General features: G+C 45.4%; 1 protein-coding gene and 1 non-coding gene across 7 annotated transcripts in view; both read right to left on the minus strand.

The window, feature by feature from the left end:
* Window positions 1–20,027, minus strand: part of PROM1 (prominin 1) — a 124,014-nt gene that overhangs the window by 15,504 nt on the left and 88,483 nt on the right. For all 6 annotated transcript variants that reach the window (XM_027600492.1, XM_027600490.1, XM_027600495.1 and 3 more), the window contains exons 8-14: window positions 18,129–18,346; window positions 16,283–16,357; window positions 13,680–13,743; window positions 10,634–10,793; window positions 8,350–8,502; window positions 2,782–2,905; window positions 1,127–1,230 (exon numbers count right to left, since the gene is read on the minus strand). In XM_027600492.1, the coding sequence (XP_027456293.1) occupies window positions 1,127–1,230; window positions 2,782–2,905; window positions 8,350–8,502; window positions 10,634–10,793; window positions 13,680–13,743; window positions 16,283–16,357; window positions 18,129–18,346 (898 nt within the window). The remainder of the gene's footprint in view (window positions 1–1,126; window positions 1,231–2,781; window positions 2,906–8,349; window positions 8,503–10,633; window positions 10,794–13,679; window positions 13,744–16,282; window positions 16,358–18,128; window positions 18,347–20,027) is intronic.
* On the minus strand, window positions 10,360–10,466 carry LOC113926046. The gene has a single exon (XR_003521132.1). It is a non-coding gene; the product is annotated as a U6 spliceosomal RNA (small nuclear RNA).

A 20,027-nucleotide genomic window follows, 5' to 3' on the forward strand; every position in this document is an offset into this window, starting at 1 on the left:
CAGACCACCTGCCTCCATATTTCCAGGGTCGAGCTTCACTTACTAAACAAATGGTTGGATGTATATTTTAAGGGCAGGATGAAGATAGGGAAGGGGGCCACACCTATATCCAGATGGTCAGAACACCTAACTTGGCCTCACCTCTCTGTGCTTCTCCAAAATGTGCAAAATGCCTCCTTGACTGAGCTAAGAAGAGCAAGCTCATCTGATGCATGTCCCTGCCGCTGAGACAGCCACTTCCCGCGGGCGCCTCTTCCGTGTCCAGCAGCCAAAGCCCACTAGCCCCGAGGGATGCCTGGGAGAAGCCGCTTTCCCACAGCCCTAGGAGGATTGATACTCTTCTCCAGGGAATCCCCAGTCAGCTGGTGTTGTTTCAACAGAGAGCCAGATACACTAGCCACCAGGGGTAGGCTGCAGAATTCTGCAGGTGCCAGAGTCACAAAGAGCTGGCAGGCTGGGCCAAGAAGATTGGCTTTGTCTTTTCAGCCCAAAGATGGTTTAATCATGCCCAGAGACTCCAATCAATTGATAACATCTGCCTACAACATGCTGTGGATGAAGGATCCTGAAACTCTTCTGGCTATGAGCAAGACCACCAAGGTCTGACTACCAACAGCTACCACGAAAGCCACTCATTTGCTATCTCTGCTAGGGGAGCCTCTGAACCCTATTGAGGAGGGAGGAAGTAAAACTGCCCAAAGTCACCAAGGCCTGCTCCCTGATGGTAGAGCCAAGACTGGAGCCCGTCAGTCAGCTGCTTCACTATTAATTAGCATGTCTGAGATTTGGACCCATCTACTCACTTCTTCTTATATGGCATTTACTTGGGGCGGCGTGATTGCCGTATAAAGAGTTTTCAAAGGGTCTCGTTAATGCATCTTAGGGTCACCTTAACCAGCAAGGTCTAGTGCACACCAGACAAGGGGACCTTGAGACATCGCCACGCCAAAGTCTAGAAGGCTTTCAGGGGAAGGATGCTCTTTTTGGTCTTATTTTTACTACTTCTTTGCGAGGACTAGAGAATAGCTGGTCTTGTCAAGCTTAAAGACACTTTGAAAGCAAAATTTTCATTCTGGAACAACAACATTTTCAGTAGCTGAAAAATGCATAATGCCATTAAGTCTACCTGTAAACTTGTTCAAAAGTGAGATTAATATCCGGATTGTTAAACACCATGCCAGAGAGATAGTATTTCCAATTCTCATTTAGTAAATATGGTGTGTCCAAAATCTAGAACAAATTGAAAAAACGTTTTTTTTAAAAGAGATACTCTTACACTAATACACATACATATAATAAAATAAATATTCTGTTAAATATATTTTGGGGATTTTCAGATCATGGTTTTCTTCATTGGTTTCCAATTTAAAATGGGAAAGTAATAGTGTGATTGGAATAAAATGACCACTGAATAGCATCAATAAGAATTACTGAACTACTTTTTTTGGAGAACACTTCTCTTAGGAAGACAAGTACATTAGAAATGGGAGAATTGACAGCTTGATTCAGACTAGCCAATAGAAAGCCATAAAGCAGTTGGTCCACCTCTTTGTTACTTTTCTCTGGACAAAAAGAATTAAAACTTGCATACTCTTTCACTTAATATCATATATTGAAGATGGCTAATATGTCATATATATCATAAAATTAAGACGAGTTCATTAGTGCATGACTGTGTACGTGCCCGAGGAATGTAAATGGTTTCAAAATATCCCCTATTTTGGGGCACCTGGGTGGCATAGTCGGTTGAGCAGCTCACTCTTGGTTTCGGCTCAGGTCATGATCTCAGGGTGATGAGATCAAGCTCTGCGTATGGCTCAGCGCTCAGCGTAGACTCTGCTTGGGATTCTCTTTCCCTCCCTTCTGCCCCTCCTGCTAGTGCTCATGCTCTCTCTCTCTCTCTCTCTCAAATAAATAAATAAATCTTTAAAAAGAAAATCCCTCCCCTTTTTTTTTAAGAATTCCTCTCTGGCAATTTAACACAGTACGAGAGATAATGAAGTCTGGCTTGATGTATCACTATTATTTTTTATCAAGAGGCCAAATGGACATAATTTAACACATCAACACTCCCAATTTAATTTTCCTCAACTGAATAATTAAAATACTAAGACAACTGGTCACCTTCGTAGTCACTCACCAAATTTCGTAACAGATTTGAGGCGAAAAGACATATACGATAAAACAGGAAAACAAATATATTTTAAAAACCAGAATCTGGAGAAAAACCCTGGAAAGCCAGAGTGACGAGAGCACCACCCAGACCCAAACTTCCTCATTAATTAGTGACGCTGAACTGAGAGGTGGTCCCGTCAAGTCCATGGGATTCGGTTTCAGAGGGAGAAGGTGGAGCCTGAACTCATTTTCCAACAGCCTTGTCAGACAGCCACCAGGGACGACACTCAGCCACGAGGCGTGGAATTTTTTCCGTGTCTTTCACTTCACATTGAAGGCCTCAAAGCATCTGCGTGGGCAACCATCATTTGAGAACCTCTTTAAAAGGTCAGAAGCCTCCTGGGGTACCCATCCTTGGGAATTTTCTTCCCCCGCTTATTATAATCCACACTGACCGGCAGGCCTCAACTGCTGGTGCTTGGTTCACCTGACATTGGAAAAACAATACTTTACCACGTTTTTTTCCTTTTGCTCTGATGAATAGAAGGAAATCTTCACTCACTGAATAAAAGCCAAAATGCTCATCTTTCTGCCCCCACTAGATATGGGGAAATCGAAGTCTCCACTCAAGCCCTTTCCACCGTGGGGACTGGAAGCCATCGTTACCTGGAATAACTTCCTGTTTTTGTAAGGCTCGCAGACCAGTTTTTCCATGTTTCCACCGATGACAAACGTGAGAACCACGATGGCCATCAGTATCCAGCAGAAGAGGAAACTGACGCCAACCCCGCTGGAAACAAAACAGAAATGAGGTTTGGAATTCTACTGTAACTTATTCAACATTCAGGGGTGCTTGGTTGGCTCCCTTGGTAGAGCGTGTGACTCTTGATCTCGGGGTTGTGAGTGCAAGCCCCGAGCTGGGTGTAGAGATTACTTAAATAACAAAAACAAAAACGAAACTACGGATCCAATATTACCTGCCAATACTTAGCGTCCTACCTACGCAGTGTAGGAAAGGGACCTAGAGTCTTAGCTTTGTGCAGGTTAAGCAAGCCCCCCTGCTCCGGAGCGGAGACAGGAAGCGGTAAGCACTGTGACCTTTCAGTCCCAGGCATATACTTAGGGAACACTGGTCTCCTTGCAGCCCAGCACGGTGGTTCCGACACGGCCTCTGAGGTCAGGTGAGTGAACCTGGCCTTCTGCAGGGACACGGTGAGTGGGGAGGTTCCGAGGCAGGAATGGCACCCTTGGGAGTCTGTGGGGGCCAACATGGCTCTGCATGTAGAGGGAGGGCTGAGTGGCGTGAGCACAGCTCTGGAGGCAGGCAGGGGTGCACGGCACGGGGCCTGGCTGGTCCAGGAAGGGGAGGCTGCTGAGGGCCTAGAAGCACAGGAGGAACATAACCCCCTTTCTCTCTGGGGAAGAACATTCTTGGCAGAGCGTGCAGGGCAGGATGGACAGAGGTCTGCATGGACAGGGTTAGCACTGAGGAGGCTGCTGCTGGTCCTGGGGTGGTGGGCTGATGTGGCTGGGGGCAGGGGACAGAAGAGATGGGACACAGGAGATGGACACAGCAGGATGTGCCGGAGATTCTGCCTGAGAGAAGGCGAGGAAGGGCTCCGGGTGATGCCAGGGCTTGTCAGCAGGGAAAGGAGACACTGGTGCTCGGGGAGGGAAGAGCAGGTGGGATCTGGTCCTGCTCCCATGAGACACGGCTGTGGGGGTGCCGGAGGGGAGTCGGCTGTGTGTGGAGCACACATGTCCGGGCTGCGGGCAGGCACGAGGCCATCAGCTGCTTAGAAGTGACCACTGGCCCCTGGGGCTGGGATGGCAGGGAGAGGCAGCCTGGGGTGGGGCCGGGGGGGGGGGGGGGACTGTGCCGCTTGCTCAAGGGCAGCCAGCGAACAAGGCCCCTAGGGAAGGTTGCTGTGTGGGAAGGAAAGCACTAGGCTCCCGCTGGAAGGGAAAACCAAGGCGTGTCTGCGGGGGGGGGGGGGGTGCGCAGGGGACCCAGTCACCTCGGGGAGGGGGAGGGCACATTCGGGGAGAACTACAGGAAGTCCGGAGGCTGGAAGCCCAGAGGCCACTGCTGACCCGAGGGCAGGGCGGGGAGGTAAGGACACAGGCAGCGAGCATCGTTATTTCCAGTTGTCTGCGCAGGGAGTGGAGTGAGAGGGAAGAAGTGATGTTGGGAAGTTTTCTGTTGTCCTGTTTAAAGAGGGGAGAGAGCAGACCGTGTTTGAGTGTTGAGAAGCGAGGCTAGGAGAGGGGAAGAGAAGCAGGACACCGGACAGGGAAGGCTGGCCCACGGCACCCTCGCCCTCGGGGCAGTGCACAGGGAGCAGCAGGTGGGATGGCCCAAAAGCGAGACACCCCTCTGCACGAGGCACTGCCTGTGTGTGGACGCAGGGGCGCTGGAGTTTGCGGAAGGTGTATGATACGTATTATTTCCTCTGTGAAGAAGGGGGTAAAGCCTTCTGCTAAGAGAGGGGGAAATGAGGAGGATGGGTGCTTCAGAGTGGAAGAAGCCATTGCAGAAGGAAGGGAGGGAGGGAAGGAGGAGGGAGGAAAGGAAGGAAGGAAGTGGGGGAGGGAGGGAAGGAAGGAAAGAAGGAAGTGGGGAAGGGAGGGAGGGAAGGAAGGAAGGAAGTGAGGAGGGAAGGAAGAAACTTACAGGGCTCTGAAGGATCCATTTGAGGAGGGGATCATAATTTTGTAGGGATGCCAGCGTGCCCCCTTGTGTGACTTTTCTCTAGGGTGCTCAGTTACTTGGGTGGAGACACGGACAGAGCAGGCTCTTGACTCTGTCTCGGTGGAGTGGCCAGACCATCAGTGGTGATTGTACCATCACCGGGACAAGCGGGAAGGACCCTTGAAGTGTGCAGGCTGATGGACTTAGAAACAACAACCTCCCTTTCTAAGGGCATAATTCTGCCCAGTCGACACACTTAAGGCATAATTACCAATATTTGCCTGGTTTGGCTGAAATAAATAGCAAGATATGTTCACTGCAGGGGCCTCTGTCAGCCTGAATTTCTCTGACCTAAAAGGCTTGGGAATCAGGGAGCATATAAGGAAGAGGAACACTGTGGAGCGTAAGCCAGTCACCATGGTTTTAACCGGGTGCCTGAGCATGCGTGTGCATGAGAGTTACAAAAATCATCCAAACCTTCGATAGAACACTACAAACCAACACAGCTACTCTCCAGAGCTTACTGTTAGCATTTCCGGCCTCGGTTTCCTAGATATGCTTCTATCTAGATAAGGCTGAGGCCTGTCACTCAGATAAGAACAGCTAATGGTGCTCAAAGTGTTGGAAAGAAGGAGGAGGAGGAGAAGTAAAACAAGAACAAGAGAAATAACAGGCAACAAAGATCGTCTGTGGTCAGCAGAAGCGAAAATATTTATTATCTGGATCTTTAGAGAAGCATGTGCTGACTCCTGATCCACACAGTTAGGATAGTGACATGCACATAATCTCGGGAGCCCCAGCCAAACATCTTCGGGACTCTGGTCAACCATCCAGGGTAGACAACCTCGTCCCATTTCAGTGACCCCAGGACCTCCCACTCCTTGTTCCATTTCAGTGACCCCAGGACCTCCCACTCCTTGTTCCATTTCAGTGACCCCAGGATCTCCCACTCCTTGGTGGCTGACGTTTGTGCCATTCCCAGTGCCTCAAGATTATAACTAAAAGTGCAGAAACACTGCTTGTGATGCTCTGTCCATAGTTGGGTCCTACTTCTTCAAAATGGATCCCGTAGGACGGGAATGACTTGGCCCAGGGGGTTGTGTTTTTAGGGCCCCTGCTACCACCTGACAAACTGCTTTCTGAACTATGACCGATGGCCTGCCACCCATGTGGCCCAATTTGTGACACCCGCGGCCACACCGAGTATTAGCTTCTCTTCAAAGCTCCGGATAATCTAAGCACGATTTTCAAGAGCTAAAACTGGAAGTTTCACAGTGGGCTGACGTCAGTACAAGAGACAGTTCTCTTGCTGCCTGGGTGAGGTCTCCTTCCCTCGGGGGAGACCTTCCATGGGCCCCAGAGACAGATATATGCCCCCTGCTGTAGCCCATCCGGTCCCTCATACACTCCCTGGACCCTCAGAAGACACAAGGATCAGAGCAGAGTCAGGGCTTTCTGCCTCTCCTCCTCCCTGATCTTTCACTAGGAGCCCCGGGGGAGATAAGGATTCTTGGTTGGTTTTTGAAGAGACCATGCTCTTCAATAGATGGTGTGGCCGTTTTTAAGAACAGGTGGTCCTGTGGTTATGGCTGAACAAAATATACTCTTTCTGGTTCCTACAGGCAAATAAAACAGTTTTTTAGAAGAAATTACATTCTTCTAATTGGTTTGACTAGACTGACTACACCTGTACTCTTTTCCCCCTTTACAGTTATCCAGTTGTATACCAGATGTCTCAGGAGATGGAAGAGCCTGCCAAACTCGAATTCTAAGCTGAGTGGTGGGTGTCAACTTATGGAGCCCACAGCCACCCTTAGGCTGCAGGCCACCTGAAATGCATCTGATCAGCCTTTTTCCTATGGTGTAATAAAGCCCAGTGCTCCCAAGCCACGGGCTTCTGTGTGACTTGGTCTCTTTAGAGATTCCTTAGTCTACAGAGGTGAGAATTATACCCAAACTGAAGTAATTTTAGCCTCCCTCCAATGGCTCATGACCCCCTTGTTTCTTTTCTCTTTGAAGCTAGATGGCACATATTTTGGTTTTGTCCCTTAAAAATGTGCAAATAGAATTTTACGATAAGTGCACCTGTTCAGAGCAATGTACTCCCTCCTCTCAAACAGTTAAAAAGATGTGATTTATAGATTCACCATCGAAACACTGACAAAACAGCCAAGTACCAGGATTAGTAAAATCTGAACATTAAACTCATTTTCTATCTGTAACTGTGTACATGGAAACAAAAAGACAGGGCAATATACTCTTTTTTTACTGGGTTAATTTCTTAAGTGTAGGCGTGTGAGCAAACAGGCTTTTCCATGCACGGAGTTCTGTTCAGTTTTGTCCAATTTTGGCAGACTCCCATGTTGTTAGCTTTAAGGTTGTTTGTAAGACTGTTGAGCCTGCGGTGCAGTTCTTTCTGCCCACAGGTCCTATCCCCATGTTTTAATAAAACCACCTTTTTTTTTGCACCAAAAAACCCCCAAAACAAAACAAACAAACAAACAGAAAACCCAAAAGACTCTTGTGTTGCGTTAATGCTAAGAAAGCCTTGTACCACACCGGAGGTTACAGGTTTGATGGAAAGGCCATACCATCATAGCTCCTAGGTCTGATTATTTATTGTAGCGACCCAATGTTTGGAAAAGCACATTAATGCAGGACACTTGCTTGCCTGCTTTTCACAGCCTGGTACTAGTGACATAGGCTGAGAAATGAGAGCGTGGCTGAGGTTTTGAGTCTCCATTGCTCCAGGGCCTTGTTCTAAACCTTTACCTTCCTCTTGAGCCCCCATCACGCTCCCTGCCTCTGATTCTTGAGGTATGGACTGGAAAAGAAGATGTCGACTTGGAAGCCACACAGCTTCTACCTCTGCCTCCTACTTGACATTTCTGGCCCCATCTGCAGTCACATCCGGCTCATGCCTTGTGCTTTGTCCCACCCTGGTAGAGTAAAGGTTTTTTGCTTGTTTGTTTCAAAACTATGAACTTGAATATGAATGTCTTGGAAGCGGGCACAATTGCTCCTCACTGGTAACCCACACTGGCTCTTATCACTGATTTAGGCTCCGTGTCTAAATCCTAAGGGTGCTGGATCGGCGATCCCTTTGCTAAATCGTCTCCAAAGTCTCAAAGTAAACAAGCTAATGATACTGCTGACCACAGAGAACAGTGTCTGAGACCAGGTCAATCCTCAGCAAGTTTCTGGTGAATAAATGGATGGATGGAGGGAAGGAAGGGAAGGAGGGAGAGAGAGAAAATACAATGGGAATCAGGATGACAAGCTTATAAATAGTTTCGCTACCGAGGAGTCCACCATATACAGACACTGTGTTTATGCTTGCCTATCGAAGTGCTAACAACCTAGAGTTTTCTTTTACTTTTTTACGTGTGGTAGCATTTCCCACACCGACAGAAGTCCAATCACACCAGGACACCTCCTCCGCTGGAACCCAGAACGCTCAGCCCAGAGGCCACCGGCTTCGTGTCATCTGCTCTTCTCCCTGCATTTCCACCCCCACGCGGCAAGGAAGAGCAAACACTCACACCATGAGGAAGATGCCCCCGGTGTTCGAGACGCAGCCTCGTCTGGTCGGGGTGGCACGCCGGTCATAGCCACACATGCCACACATCAAGCCCAGGTAATAAAAAACCACCATGAGTGTCAGCAAAGAGCAGACAACCAGGCCACCCAGCCACCTGGTGAAGCAAGCACAGTGTTATTAGACATAAAAGAGGTTGATGTGATAACGGAGAAGCTGTTGGGCTGGGGCTGGAACGGTTGGGTAACACTTGGCAATCAAATATCCGATTCCCCTGTTAATGCCTCAGAGAGTGACACTGTAGTGACAAGACCCCTTCCCATCCCTAGTCCTCCAACCCAACCAGCAGGAGACCTTAATTTTTATCTTGGTTTTGAAGAGCTCTGTCTTGCTCATTGGTCGGGAGACGACTGCTTCTTTCCTTTTGCTTCATTTCCGTGGGGCTCCTGAGCAGGGTCTACTCAAGTTCTCCAAAGCTACCAATAACCGTACCCCTTCAGACCCCTTCTTTTCCCTGGTCTTTCTCTAGAATGCTGTGGGGTTGCAGGAATAATTGGGGAAGGGGGCATTGTGTTCTTTGCCGAACCAGAAACCCTACACGGGGAGTGCACTGAATATTTTAGAATTTACCAGCATCCTAAATCAAATGCCTGCAGAATGCAAACCTCAATTTTGTAATGGTCCTGTGAGACATTTTAGGATGATGGGTCCTCAGTTAGGTCTTACTGGCTTTCCCGGAATGTACAACAACCTCTTCCAGCAGCTGAGGGGCATTCAAGGGTAGAAATGCTTCCCAACCACTAAAACACTAAAAAATAAAGAATTTACTTCTGCAACAAAAGCTGCCACTGAAGCTTTTCATTAAATTAAGAGCAATCTCGGTAATTGTAATAGCCACCTGCACCTACTGTGTGGCTTTTTGCTCCAGATACTGGGGACGCCAAATTAAACAAGCCATGGGTCCTGGCCTCGGAAATCTTTCGCGGTTAATGCGTGCTTCATCTGCTTGGTTAAATTTCCTTTAAAAATAAGCTTCTAGTTCCTAGGGCAGGGGGAGCCGATGTGTAGACAGATAATTGTATCATTCTTTCCATTTGTGAAACTCTAACCGCTAATGAGATTGTAAATTCATTGAGAAAGCGTCGGTCTTATGTTTGTCCTGACACCTGCTGGGGTGACCTAGCCACACGGTAGGAAAATGGCTTACTGATTACAGGGCAATAATTGAAAGCATAGTCGGATGGGGGCTGAAAACCCACCTCGCAAACATTGCCACTGACCTTGTGAAGGTTATTCCACTCCTCTGAGCCTCAAGTTCCTCATCTATGAAACAAGGTTACAAATAGAACAGAACCCTGCGGTTTTTTGTTTTTTTGGGGTTTTTTTTTTGGAGTATTAAATGAGATGTCATGTGTACAGTGCTTTGGAGGGCAGGCTGTAACTGTTCCTGAATTGCTAGCAATTATAGTTATTATTTTATTATTTATCTTGGGTTCTTGCATAGTAAATACCTGAACAGGAAAGGAAGTCTCTGGAATCTCCATGAGTTTGGGCAGTAAGAATGATTCTGAAAGTGACAGGTGGTGGGGCTGAGCCTTTCAGAGGGAGAGCACATCTTACATGTCACATGGTCCTTGAAGTAACTCAGGTCTATAGGTCTACCACTCCCTAGCGCTCCCGCCTGAGATGTCCACTGTCGTCTCCAAGGCCAAACCCCACTGGCTAACATTTTCTAATGGGGCAATCCACAGCTGAGGACCACACTGCTTACCTGAGCTCTCGAGCAATTTACTCATTTCAAGGATGTTCTTTCTTTAAGAACCGACCTTGACGTGTTGATTTTATAAGACAATGAAAAGAAGAATATTATCCAAATGCCCTCCTTAATTCCTTTTAGGCTTTGAAATCCTTTTACACGCGTTAGATAGTTATAACTAAGATTCTAGAAGCCATTAATGACATCAAAATCGCAAATTATTATTTGGCTCAAGAACTTCCGGTCTTCAGTTTTTAAAAATATACATAATGCTTCATGAATTTGCATGCCATCCTTGTGCAGGGGTCATGCTCATCTTCCTTGTATTGTTCCAATTTTACTATAGGTGCTACTAAGGCAAGCACTCCAACTTACTAAATAAACATAAAGCAGGGTTAACACATACAGGTTATGTGCTCTTTGTACAGTCTTCTCTCACAAGATGACCCCGGTTGCCATGTCTGAGTTCTACCCTGTTCCAGAGCAAGTTTTGCCCCCTAGCTTGCTGGCTCCAGGGGGGTGGGGCACTCACCTGAATGAATCATACTCCTCCAATGTGGGTAAATTTTGGTGGACGTAAGTTTCAGTGTCATTAATGTAACCCATGAAATTGGACAGCTTATCCTGAATCGGAATCTGCTCGCCTATATTTTCAATATCTGAACCAAGGGAATTCAAGGTACTTTTGATATCTGAAAACAAAGATACCCAGGTTATGCGTTTTCAAACCTAAGGGAAACAGAAACTGTTTCGGAACCAAAATGAAAAGCTTCAACCACTTTAAGTTTTCCCCATGTTATGTGTGTGTTTTAAACATGGAAAGGTTCTACAACAAGCATGAATGTAGCCACGACCATCAAAGAGCAATTACTTAACAGAACAGCAAGCTATGGGCGCTGACTTGAATGACATGGTGCTGAAGTCAAGCCAGAGTTTTCTTCTGCTGCTTATTTCACTAAAAAATAAATGAATCTGGTAATTAAAGCCTATGGCGTGCCTACCATGGACCAGGCACTTTTATAAATGTTAACTCATTTATTCCACTGAGGTAGATATTCTTCTTCCTATTTCACTAACTGAACCTGAGGCCCATCGAGGTTAAATTACTTGCCCAAAGATCTTTTTTTTTTTCTTTTTCCAGAAAAGCACTAAAAATGGGATTGAATCCCAGGTTTGTCCACCAAAGCTTCCGTTAAATGATTTTGGAAAAATAATTTAATAAGAAATAGCATTCAGGAACACAGTAATTTGCCAGGGACATTTTTTTTGAACAAGTGACCCCAGGCAACATTTTTGTTAAAATTTTATTTGACTCAGAGAAATTGAGATGTGTTCAAGTACATCTGTGTTCTCTCCTATGCAGAGAACAATGTATTCCCAGTGGTCAAAGAGTTTCTGTTAACATCCATCCTAACGTTTCAGAGAGAAGAGAAGTTCTAATTTTCTGGAAAGTGTTTGTCCATTGTGATAGGTCCTGGGATCAAAGCTACCCAGGACACGGACGTCACCTGATTTAATGCTCACACAGGTCTGAAGTTGGTGCTATCTGCAGTGATTCTTGACATGGACGTATTAACAACATGCTAATCAGTTAAATGTCCAACTGATCCTGAAAAGGGAGATCAATCTCTTTGCAGCAGCAGAGAGATTAGCTGTTCTTACAATGAGATCCCAGGGCTCCTGGTGAACTTCACGTAGATGGCAGCATGAATCAAAATGGAATGACATAAAATGGTGGGAATCTTTTTCAAAGGGTGTTGTTCACACAGAGCTCCCAGGAGGAGAATGCTTTCCACAGTGGTTCAATTCTCCTCTAAATGTACCCGAAGGCTCCAGGATCCTCAATAAGGTGACTCGGTGGGTCTCTTCTTTGACTCTGGGATTTCTGGGAGTTTGAGAGATGTGGGATGCAGACTCTCCCTCCCCTTTGAACAGTTCCCTCAACTCCGAATCAGGTTCCTTCTGCTTCTCAGGCTGTCCTGCTTTCCCACACAACACAACTCCCCGCCCTTGACAACTTGGGTGACTCTGTACATGGCCGGTATCCTCTCTCCCCAGATACTTTCCTCAGGCCCCAGTTTGGATGTGTCTTCCTCCAGGAAGCCTTCCACTACTCTTTGCCCCCTTGGGTCCCTTGCGTGTGCCTTGTCATGTTGCCAGAGTGTGGAAAATGGCATCTGTATACATGCCCAGCTGAAAGGCCGCCGGGGATCACGCTTTATTCATCTCCCATCCCCAGAGCCCAGCAGAGCCTGGCACACAGTAGGCACTCAAACTAAGTATGCGGGGTAGGACCGAATGATCAAAACATGGGAGCTAAGGGGTTTTATTTGTTTTGGAAGGACATGAAAATAAGCGATTGATATTCAGGTGAATGGAGTGACTGATGCTCGCCCAGACCTGGGAAAACTCTGGCTTGTGTTGAGGCAATGACAGTGTGCAATGGGCCTCGCTCACGCATACTGCACACCTTGCTTTGCCAGACTTACAAGGGAGGGCTGCACGTATTGGCAGAAGAGGTCCAGAAAGGGAGAACAACAGAAAAAAAAGTAAACACAGAAATTAGTAAGCAGGTGGCTATCGGACGTAGAGCGTGTGTTAGCCTTCAGATGCCAGCATAAGAAAGCATGAACTTTGTCTTTAATCTCTTAATATTTTAAAGTAGAATCTTAGATGAAACAAAAAGGAACACACAGAACATCTAAAGCGCTGTGTAATAGTATAAAATACTTTTTTTACCCAAAGTCTTAAAGGGTTGAAAGAACACTATTAGGGGGAAAAAAAATCAAATACCTCTAACACAACATTTTAAAACCACTTGGTCAACAGATAAAAGGAAGCACAAAGAAGATGATTTAAAAGAAGAAGAAAATCTCACCTAGCTTCTGAGATTTCTTCTTTAAGCGAATAACCCCTGTCTATTGCCATTGCTGCACAAAGAACCGTGTATACTGCGCTCTTTCTCTGTGCATTCACCCCGAATACCATAACCTGAATACAACGTGATTCAGTTATTTAAGACTAGGAGAATTCTCTCAATATTAGTCCTGCTCCTCCCAAAATCCTAAGCAACCTTAAGAGCCTAAGGTACCATTACAGCAGCATCAGAAGGCAGACGAACATCTTCCTAAAAAGACAAAATAAATCCTTATACATAGTATTCCTGGAAAAAAAAATGAATTTTACGTTTTGTTTTGTTTTTAGAAAATATAATAATCTACAGTTTTTCCCCAGTGAAACCAATCAAAATGTGACCTTCCTAGTTCAACCACGGCTGTCTTTAGCTCTGACAGCTCAAGATGAGGCCTGGTCACTGAGTGTGGCCCTTGACCTTGCCACCTCCTGCCAGCAGGATGATGTTAATCACAGTTCAATAAGATTATTATTTCTTAAAATCTAAATCGCTGTGTGAAGGTGGCATAATTAAAAATCTCTGGTACTCATTTAATCTTCCAGATCAGTGAGAGAATTTTAAAAGAGGAAAAAAAAAACCACTTCTTAACAATACATTTTTTTGTAGTAATCATGCAATTTTTAACAAAGAGAGAAACAAAATGACTTCAAACTCTGACTCTCACCTGATATGATGTCTGTGGTTTGATTTTGCACCATCTCGGGAATATCATTGAAGGATTTATAGCCCTAGAAAATAGTTCAAAGTAAATTGATACACATAGTGAGTAGAAGGGTAATTAACGAGTATTCAGTTAGCAGCTCAACGTGGAGGAGAGAAGCAAAATAAAAATTCTAACAGTCATCTTAAGGCTGAAATCATCACTATAAAGACTACCAAAAAAATTCCCCTTAAGGGAGGACTTTCCCTTTAAATTGTATCCATCCAAGACCTTGCTAAAAGTTTTTTAAACTGTTAACTCATATTATCTATAGTAGTGTTTCTCAATGGAGGACGGTTCTGTCCTCCAGGGGACATTTGACAATGTCTGGAGACATTTTGGTTATCACGACAATGGTGCTGTGTGAGCAGGGACCCAGGGGGCTCGTAAATACCCTACAACATCTGGGACAGCCCCCACCACGGGGAATCATCAACAGCGTTGACAGTGCTGAGGCTGAGAAGCCCCAATCTGTGCAATGTTCCATCTGCAGGTAGAAAGTGAGTTTCCCAAACCAGAGTCGTATTTTCCAATGCAATTAGGAAGTAAGACTGGGGATCTAGTCTCACTGAACACACAGCTTATAGATGACATACATTTTAGTGAGGCTGAAGTGAAAACAAAAACAGCCACTCCAAGCTATGTCATTTGGGGGCTAAATCTGGGACAAGAAGATGTTATTATTTCCAAGTAACCCAACTGAACAGACAGCGTTTCCTAGGGAAGGGGTGTATTGTATGTTTCTTCGCTGTCCGCTGGTGTCTTTAGCCATCTGCTGGGTAACACTGTATCAATTACAACCTGTTACGGACCAAATGTCTGGCACCCTCGCCTCCTGTCCCAGGCATCATACCCTGAAATCCTAACCCTTAAGTGAGTGACGGTAGTGTAGTAGGAGGTGGGGCCTTCCGGAGATGATTAGATCACCAGAGTGAGGCCTCATGAATGGGATCAGTGCCTTTATAAAAGGGGACCCCACGCAGCTCTCTCCACCATGTGAAGATACGATGGGAAAATGGCCGTGTGCAACCTGGAAGGGTCTCTCACCACAACTCGGTCGTGCTGACCCCCTGATCTTGGACTTCCAGCTGCCAGAACTGTGAGAAATAAATTCCTCTCGTTGAGAAGCCACCCAGCCTTTGACAGTCTCCTACGGCAGTCCAATCTAGGTTATAGCCTTTGTAAGATTTATGGTGCCAGCAAGTTTCCAGGTTAGCCTGGTAACATCGATGCTGGGAAAAGAACAGCTACCACTTCTGTTCCCTCAACGGTGCCTACGTGAACCAGCGCACAGGTGCTTGTTTGGATGACTGTACACCTGACCCCTCTGCTTTTGTCTGCCTTGGGACTTGTGGAGGTCAACTGTTGAAAGAGGTTTTATGGTCGAAGAGGCCTTATAGATCTCCTGGATCAATTCCCTCACTTAACAAACGAGGAGGCGCCAGGACGCAAAGACCAGGAGTTTCTAATGACTTGTTTAAGGTGACACTAAACTTTGTCAGTAGATGAGTGTTTAACAGATTATCTGATGACTTTTTTATACCCCTGCTGAAAGACAGAGTCAAGAAGAACACTATTCCCTCCCTTTCCTACAGGCCCAGGGCATACTTACTGAATCATAATCTGCAAAGAAATATTTATCGTGCACTCAACATATAGATTGAATAAAAGGCAATAATTGGTAGGCTATCAGGGAAATGATGATGCTCTAGACCAACGTGGCCCCTGCCAGTTTTAGGATTTACACTCCAGTGGGACAATAGGGACATTAAAGCAATAATTACAGTTATGACGATCTTAACAAAGACTGTCTGCTGTGCTGGAAGACTGTGTTAAAAAAGGGTTTGACATGGTCAAGATGACCGGGAAAAGCCTCACTAAGAAAGTGATATCAGGAGTGTGTGGGTGATTCAGTTGGTTAAGCCTCCGACTCTTGATTTTGGCTCAGGCCATGATTTCAGGGTCGTGAGATCGAGCCCCACGTGGGGCTCCACGCTCAGCGGAGAGTCCGTTTGAAGTTCTCTCTCTCCCTCTGCCACTCCCCCCACTTGCTCGTTCTCTCTCTCTCATTGTCTCTCAAATAAATAAATAAATCTTTAAGAAAGTGATATCGAATGCTTTAAGTAGCTAGTACTTAGTAGCCTAAGTGGCTGGGTGAAGGAGAGAGGGGCAGGCATAGCCCACAGCATGTACGAATGTGCAGAAGTGGGAAGAGACGAAGTGACAGGCTGATGCATGCAGAGTGGGAGGGCACCTCACATCAGAGTCAGTACAGGGTTCGGCACTACACCCACCGAATTCTGAGTCCCAGGAAGACAAGATCATCTTTTGCTTTTTATCTCCAGCATGGTGCTTTGCACACAACAGATGCTTAACACAAATTTCTTCAAGTGCAATGAGCAAAATTACCTGGAGGATAATAGTTAACACCCTTCTTGGCAACCTCCTTTCCAAAATTTTAGGGCTTTTTTTTTTTTTTTGCAGTTACCTCTTTTCTTATGTACTAGTCTACTCTTTAACATGATGTAAAACAACCCACTGTAATTTTTTTTTTCCAGAAAACATACCTGTTGGACCAGGCTGGACAAATCTGTTTGAAGAACATGATTAATATTATCAATTTGCTGATCCAAAGATGGGAGCTGAAAATTCATAAAACAAAATATAAGGCAAGGTGGTTACTCCCAACATTATTTGTCATAAAAAAGGGAGTCATCTTATACCCAAGTCCCAAAGTCTCTATATTACAGGGTATGGTTTAAGTTTCTTTTGAACAATAGAATATTGGGGGAAAAGACATTTAGCTCAAGTGGCCTTTACGGGCATTAAGTTTTAGATGTTTGGAGGGCTCCTGTGGCAGTTAGCAAAAATTAAGGAAAGAAATTTAACACAGATCAAACACATGAGATCTCACATTTCAGGTACTGAATATCGTTCAATAAAGTTGTAAACAACCTTTTAAAAAATATGTTTAAAAGCAATACAACCAATGGTTATGTTGGTGAGTGGGTCTGGAATACATTTTTCCTTTACAGCATTGTACATGGATTTAAAGTGTTCTATCTCTCACCAAGACTGGAACAAACATCACAGACCTCCTTACATAATGTACCAAGAAAGACACAATATCACTCTTGTGATATCCCCAGCAAGTATGCGTAACTCAAATCTAATCATGAGGGTACACCAGATAAACTTAAATTGAGGTCTTTCTATAAAATAAATGGTCCGCAGTCTTCAAAAATGTCAATGTCAGAAAAGAAGAAAATGGGCAGGGGACTGTCCCAGATTGAAGGAACTAAACAGACATGACAGTTAAAGACCACACATGACCCTGGACTGGCCCTTAGACTGGAGAAAGAAAAACAGCTGTAAAGTCAGTTTTTTTTTAGGAAAATCAGCAAAATCTGAATATAGACCATGGACTAGATGCTCATATTGGGTCAGCGTTACATGTCCTAATTTTGAGAACTGTATAAATGTTGTGTATGGTTAGGAAATGCACTGAAATATTTAGGGGTAAAAGGACATAGTCTGTAACTTACCGACAAGTGATTGAGAAAAGCACAAAATGCATAGTATTTTATATGTATAAATGACAATATGAGTGGATGGTAGATACACAGATTGATAAACAGATAAAATAGGATGAAGCAAGTGGAGCAAAAGGCTGGCAATTGGTGTGTCTGGGTAAAGGGTGTAGACAGGAGTGCCTTCTACCATTCTTGCAACTTTTCTGCATGTTTGAAAAGACATCAAAATAAAAAGTTACCCCCAGAAGACTCGATCCCATACAATTTAAATGCAAGGGAAGATCCCAGTCTCTGAAAAACCGTGCACTGGTGACCACAGTGATATGCATAACTCATACATACACACTGAGACTGAAGGTGAAGAGTCTGCATAATGTTGACCCATGAGATAGAAAGGCGAGAAGGGTATAAGTCATATTAAGATACTGTTTTATAAAAAACATGGCATGTATATACCACTATCTCAATGCATTAAAAATCATGAGGGAACATGATTATTTTAGCTATATTTCAGGACTTCATATATTCAAGTTGCTCCAAATTCTCCCCCCCCCCCCAGTTTTCCCTTTGGCATATGGAGAATTCCCTTATATTTAAGCATATGTGGTTAATATACTAGGCATGTCATTTGAAGCTATATTTTAATTTTTAAAGGTCTACAAAAACACATTCCGCTTCCTTTCTTCTTTTTAAAGCTGAATTCATTCTGGTAGGTTCCACTAAATCAACCGCAGAGGACACTTAAGGGGTTTCCCGTTATTCCTTCTCCCCAGCTGCAGCCGCACCAATGTGGCAGTCAGAAGCCCGACAGAGACCCAGGCCACCATGCTCCTGACAGGTGTCCCATTGGCACTGCCCTTTAGCAGGGTCGCCAGCTCACCTGACCCAAGTTGGTATTGTCATCCAGTTGGCTGAGAGACATCTGTATGCTGTTGCAAGTGGTGGCCACTGGTGGGACAGAGCACATGGGGTCACTGAGTGATTGCTCCACATTCCTTTTCACGTCACTGAGGCTGGTGTTAAGCTGTGCGGTTGACTTCTTCAGCTCCTTTAAGGTGTTATTCACGTTCAACAAGGCTTCTCTGGTCTCTTTGATTGCTGTGGGGACACACCTGGCTTCAGAACAGACGCACCCACTAGGCAGGCATTGGCGAAAGTCCTTCTCGCCTACAAAGTACCCTCAGGGACCTTGAAGTGGACTTATAAAAGACATTGGGAGGCAGCCACTGTGGCCTCCTTGCCCAGCTACTCCAGCCGATCCAGCTTTCCCACCTGGGGGCTCTTCAGACAAGAAGAAGGAGCAAGAACCAGCCCAGCAATGCAAGGGGAACACCGAGGTGCAGCATTCACTGGCCGGCACAGGAAGAGTCATGGCAGGGAAAGGTGTTGCTCTCCTAGCATCGCCCAGCCTTGAAGAGGCCAGCCCTGACAAGCTAGGGTCTTCAACCCCGAGTGGTTTTAACCTACATCAAGACTGATCACAACCAGACATAGCTTAGTAAGGGATATTCAGAGAGCTGGAATTAAACACAGAGCAGCAGGGGAAGAGCATGGTTTTGGGTTCAGGCGGGTCTAGGTGCAGATCCCAGCCTTGCCACTTGCTGGTCGCCAGAAACCGATTCCTGAAAGTTCTTCAGCGATTTCCTCATCTGAACATGGTGAAACCACCACCACATTCATCACAAAATGTGGGCATCAGAATGAGGTTCCTTGATGGCAGTGAGTCCATCTGTTCTATTTGGGGAGCCTCCCAGCCCAGGACACATTCTTATACTAGGAAATCCTTGATCATTGTTTGCTATCCTCCTGATTTTTCTGAGGTGTACAACTATGTATTCATGACCAGGGAGGTCGTGAATTACAACACTTTTCTACAGTGACTTAAAGCCACAGCAGTAAAAGATGTGAAATTTAAATCAGAGGGCACTACTTTTCTCCTAAGGTAGCAAGTCTTCCAGGCTCACAGAACAGATGGCAGAGCATCAAGCCACACTTGGACGTTACAAGCAAAAGTGTGAATGCTCTTAAGAACTGGTTTCCCTAACTTTCCCTGGCAACCACATAAAACTTGAGTGCTCAAACTGCATGCACACATGCGCACACACATGCACACACACGCACTTTAACGCCTCGTGTTATGGGATCTCATCTGAGGTCTTACCCCAATTCTGAGATCACCTTGTGACAGCATCTTTGGCCGACTCTTTCACCTCTGGGGATCTCAGTTTCCTCATGTGTAAATTGGGGAGCTGGTTGGGTCATCTCTTGGTTCTTAGGAGAGTCTAGGATTCTCGGCTGTGTGCTAGCAGATATGCTTTTAGGAGATGGCATTGCCCTTGTCACCCAAGATGGCACCGCAACCCAGCTCTGGTGATTTACCCTGAGACCTGGGAGGCTTCCAGGATTGGACTGTATGACTGGCCCCAAATTCTGTCACGCTACCTAGATATAAAATCCTAACATCTGCTTCAATTGTTTCTCTTGAGTTTTGGTCCAGTCATGTCTTAACAGTGTTGGAGATATAATAATATTTAAGACTTTGTCAAAGAGTCACTCTGGAAGTCAATGTCTCATCTCTTGTACCTACCTCCCAGGATTATCAGCAAAGCATGGCTCATATTAGAGGCTCAGTGAATGTCTACCACAGCAGAAACAAGAAACAAAGAACAGGGTTGCGCTAAAAACATGACAGGATGCAAAAGAGTGTGCCAAAGTATGCCTCCCATCATACAACACACACCTCACATTTTAATGTGGTTTACCTCTCACAGTCCTTTCC

Source organism: Zalophus californianus, chromosome 2 (genome assembly GCF_009762305.2).
Source record: "Zalophus californianus isolate mZalCal1 chromosome 2, mZalCal1.pri.v2, whole genome shotgun sequence".
Lineage (NCBI taxonomy): Eukaryota > Metazoa > Chordata > Mammalia > Carnivora > Otariidae > Zalophus > Zalophus californianus.